General features: G+C 41.7%; 1 protein-coding gene across 1 annotated transcript in view; it reads left to right on the top strand.

Annotated features, from left to right (window-relative positions):
• Positions 1–4,319, top strand: part of LOC107095904 (membrane-associated guanylate kinase, WW and PDZ domain-containing protein 2-like) — a 147,610-nt gene that overhangs the window by 52,086 nt on the left and 91,205 nt on the right. Inside the window, exon 6 of the mRNA XM_015392271.1 lies at positions 2,810–2,992. Within this exon, the coding sequence (XP_015247757.1) occupies positions 2,810–2,992 (183 nt within the window). The remainder of the gene's footprint in view (positions 1–2,809; positions 2,993–4,319) is intronic.

The raw sequence follows: 4,319 nt of genomic DNA, 5'->3' as shown, positions 1-4,319 counted from the left end.
TGAAGCTGATGGATGGAGGTTTGGTGCAGGTTAGATTGGTGCAGGTCAGAATCCAGATTACATCCATGCAAAGAGCATTACATGAACATTTTAAAGCAGCAACTAAATACGTCAACAGGGAAGTTCAAGCTATCATCCAGTTGGCTAATAGTCCTAAACTTACCACCAAATGAATCCTTTACAAAAGGTGCTAAAAATAACAAATCTATGTTTTAGAGTCGTTCTGAAAAGGCTTCTTTTAAGAAAAAGGCTAAAATTCCAGTACTATAATTTATTTATTTATTTAATATAGTTTTAATATTAAGAGGATACGCAAAATGTATAACCCTGTTATCCTCTAGTTCTGCCAAAATATGAGGAAATGTACCAAAGTTCCTTTACCTTTTTCAAATTTTTTTCTGTTGTTTGGCAAATGAAAAGCATTTTGATTAAATTAAACTGGAAATGTTTATTTAAAACTCTGCGTCTTAAAAACTTAGTTTCCCATGCTTGTATTTTTTGGGGGTTTTGACCTTTTTGTCGTGTATTACCATATGACTTTCCTCACAGCAGCAGTTTTATCTCTTACAATGGTTGCAGCAGTGTGATCATGGGCGGTTCTAGACAGGGGCCAACGGGGGCCAGTGCCCCTGTAGCTCTTCTCCTGGCCCCTTTTATGGCCCCTGCACTGAAGACATACAGTAATACGTTGTTACTTATTTTTTTTCTTTACAAATTCTGTTTTACTAATATTTCAAAAACAATAAGGTTATAATAAGGCTTGAGTGATATTGAGATAGGATCCCAGTTTTATCTACTAAATGTTTTTTTTTTGTAATGCTCTACTTTCTACAGGTGAATTGATCAACTTTTCTTGAGTTCTAATTCAGATTTTATAAAAAAAAAACAAAAAACGGTAATTTGAACTTAAATTATGTGAAAAATATGTAAAATCTTGAAATCCTGAATGTATATTGACCTAATAAGAAATAGAGTTTTAATTAAACCTAATTGAATGGAAATGTTACTTTATGCAGCTCTCTTAATTTATTTGAATCCCTTGCCCTGTTTTTTTTTTTTTTTTCACACTTTTCTGGGCCCCCTTGAAAACAACGCTGGCCCCCTCCTGGCCCCCTGGTGCATTTGGTCTAGAACCGCCACTGTGTGTGATGCTCGCTGATATGAACATGTATCATGCATGTTTGTTTGCCTGATTCTTGATTTTAAACTGCGTCGAAAATGTGCGTTCTGCAAAAAGAACAAAGAAAAAGTCTCCATCCTGAGAAATAATGTGATTCCTTTTTATTAGTTATGAAATTATAAAGAAGTTGGGAACCTTTTGTTAGTTAGATAAGGTCAATATTCTTGCTTGAAGTGAAATCATTTGGTTGTATCCAAGTAAACCTGTTGGCTGGTTTTGTTTAATGTCCAGTTTACCATTCTCACCTCCCATCACCTCCCAGCGGCGGGATGTGCTGCTGTGAAAGAGTCTGTCTGGACTGTGGAAGCGGAGGTTTGTTTCTCTAGTCCCACTCCCCTCCAAGTGAGGAACCCACCATCGTTAACCCTGTGTGTCCCATCCAGTGAGGCTCTCTCTCCTCGTCTCCCCTCTTTACTTCCTCCCTGCTCTTCCTTCTTTCTCACACTTTTAACACCAGTGGAGGATGCCGCGCCCAGCGCCACCCTCCCCAGACGCCTTCGCGCCCAAATCGGCCTGGTGCCTGAGCGCTGCCACAGCCTTGGTGACCTCTCCCGCTCCCCGACAACCGGCCGCAAGGCTCCTTCGTACGCCGCCTCCTCCTCAGCCGACGTTTCCCCGCTCCGGAGCGTTTTGACTCGCCGGATGACCACGTGCCCTCATGGGCAGCGGCATCCTCAGCCCCTTCATGCCTCCACCTGCACTGTGCTGCTCGAGCAGCCGCTATGCAGCCCCTTTTCCCTGTGGCACATTGTCAGTAAGTAGGCCGAGGAGGAAAAAAAAAAGGAGGCTAACTGTGGTTCTCATGGCTGCCTGCGCTCGTGACTTACTGTACGCATGCAAAGCTTCTCCCTTGAGGCAAATCAGGGATTTGTGCAATGACTGTGCACTATTGCTTGTTTTATCTCCTTGCATAAGCAAACCCAGAGAGGGTAATCACTCAGTCTAAATCCAGACCGGTGACGACAAACAAAGGATGTAAACTCTCATGTTGGCCACATCTCGTCTCCGAGGTGGAAGAATGTGGGACTTGCTTTAGTGTGACTAATCTTGTTGGCTGAGATCCTCTCATTACCACTCAAGGCGCTCCTTTAGAAATTCCCCAGCTCTCCGTACCCTCTATAAAATAAAATAAAAATCTCCCAGTTTCTCCCTAAAACTCCCAGAGCATCTTCCTGTGGAACTGATCCCCTGCTGAGAGCATGTTTTCTGCTGATTTTTTGCTGCTTGGGATTGGATCCGTGAACTGCACCCCGCTGCACTCTGCACGCCCTCTGCTCCGTCATTCAGCTTTGGAGGAAAAGAGTTAGATGCCGATGATGTTTGGGTGGATTTTGCATCTGTACCCTACACAAGAGTAAGAGTTGCTGAACCTCGCCTGCATCTGTTGGTCCCACAGCCCGACCTGTCTGCAGTTATGCTGTTTGGCTCTTAAAATCCTGCCCTGCCACTTTCCCCTGCAGCTCCGTCCTTTTTCAGCAGACAGGCTCTCCCATATGTCTCCACCCTCTGAGCGCCAGCCTGCTCATCCTTTAAAGACACTTAAGGGATTCATTAAAAAAGAAACAACAATAAAAAATGGATTTAACTGAGGAGTATATATTTAAACTTTTTTTTTTTCTTTTCTTTTAGAAAAACCGCTGTTCACCAGAGATCCGACTCAGCTGAAAGGCAGCTTCCTGTCCACGTCACTCCAAAAGAGCAACATGGGATTCGGCTTCACCATCATCGGAGGGGATGAGCCCGATGAGTTCCTCCAGGTTAAAAGCGTTATTCCCGATGGACCTGCCGCAGCTGATGGGAAGATGGCCACAGGTAAGGCTGACGCACACCGGCTGAAACGCAGTCACTATTACTTAGCAACAAACTGTCATTTATCTGGATTTATCTGACAGTTTAACAAATAAAAACAGCTACAGTGCTGGCAACATGAAGTAGGCTAAACTATCTTAAACTGCAGCACATCCAATTTATAGAAATTTAAAGAAAATACACATTTGTTTGCATATTTTATACAAAGGGTAACAGTAATTTCTAAGGTTTTAGGACTCCTCGAAACCACAGTGAAAGCAATTATGGGCAAACAAGGAAAAATGGATCACTGACGGACCTTCTTTGATGCTGCATGTTCTTTTATTTTCATCTTCTCTATCCTCTTTATGTGCTCCATATATATATATATTTTTACTTTTTATCCCTAGAAAAGGTTTAAGATAACATTCCTGAAAGCAGGCTGACAGTGATACAAACTACTAGAAATAATACATGTTTAAATACAGTATGTAATGAATCAAATACAATTTATATGAATCAATAAGAGGAGTAATTGTTATATTTTATAATTATTTTTTAATTGTTGTGATTCTTATTTTGCTCCCCGTTTTCAAATATACATCAGAAACACATTTAAAGTTTATTTCTAAATTAACTAGAGCTAGTTACTAGAAAAAACAACGGAGGAGACTCATCCACGACCTCCGACACTAAACTCTCCTCCTCTTGCATGTTTCCTCTGTCCATAGCGTTCCTTGACAGCGTCGTTTCTAAGTCACCAATTTAGTGCTACTTGGTCCCAATGGAATTTCCCATTGGGAACCTGCTAGCACTAAGTTGCTAACTGGTTAGCAAGATGCTTCCAAGACACTGGCCACAACCGAACTTGCTTGCTAACCTTCCGCCACAACAATCCCGCCCTCTTGATAAACAACCAATCACATTCACTTTTTTCAATCGTGTAAAGTCGAGCACCACTCGGGAGAATCTGGAAATACAACGGTTGGAATTGCCGCTTCCCTACGACTTTAATGGCCTGACTCCAGCCAGCCTACTTGACTTTGTCATTGTTCTGTAGTCCCGATAAGATCTACTCGAGTAGCTTCTCAACATGATGCTATCATGGACATCTGGTCAGTCTGAATTCTTAGTAAAGACCACGACTTCCCATTGTATCGAAACATGTGCTTCCATAAGGAATTAAAGGAATTAAAACAGCTAGTAAAAGGTTTTCAATACTGTAGCAGTTATTTTTCTCTGTCCATGGTCCTGAATTTTGTGTATGCGGGAATGATTTTTGAACAAACTGATATTATAAGATTGTTTTTGGGTGAAGGATGAGTGGCAGGTTGAACTCCTGTTGTTTATT

Source organism: Cyprinodon variegatus, unplaced genomic scaffold, assembly GCF_000732505.1.
Source record: "Cyprinodon variegatus isolate N-32 unplaced genomic scaffold, C_variegatus-1.0 Scaffold583, whole genome shotgun sequence".
NCBI lineage: Eukaryota > Metazoa > Chordata > Actinopteri > Cyprinodontiformes > Cyprinodontidae > Cyprinodon > Cyprinodon variegatus.
The sequence above is the reverse complement of the archived record's forward strand: the minus strand, read 5'-3'. Positions and strand labels throughout refer to the sequence as shown.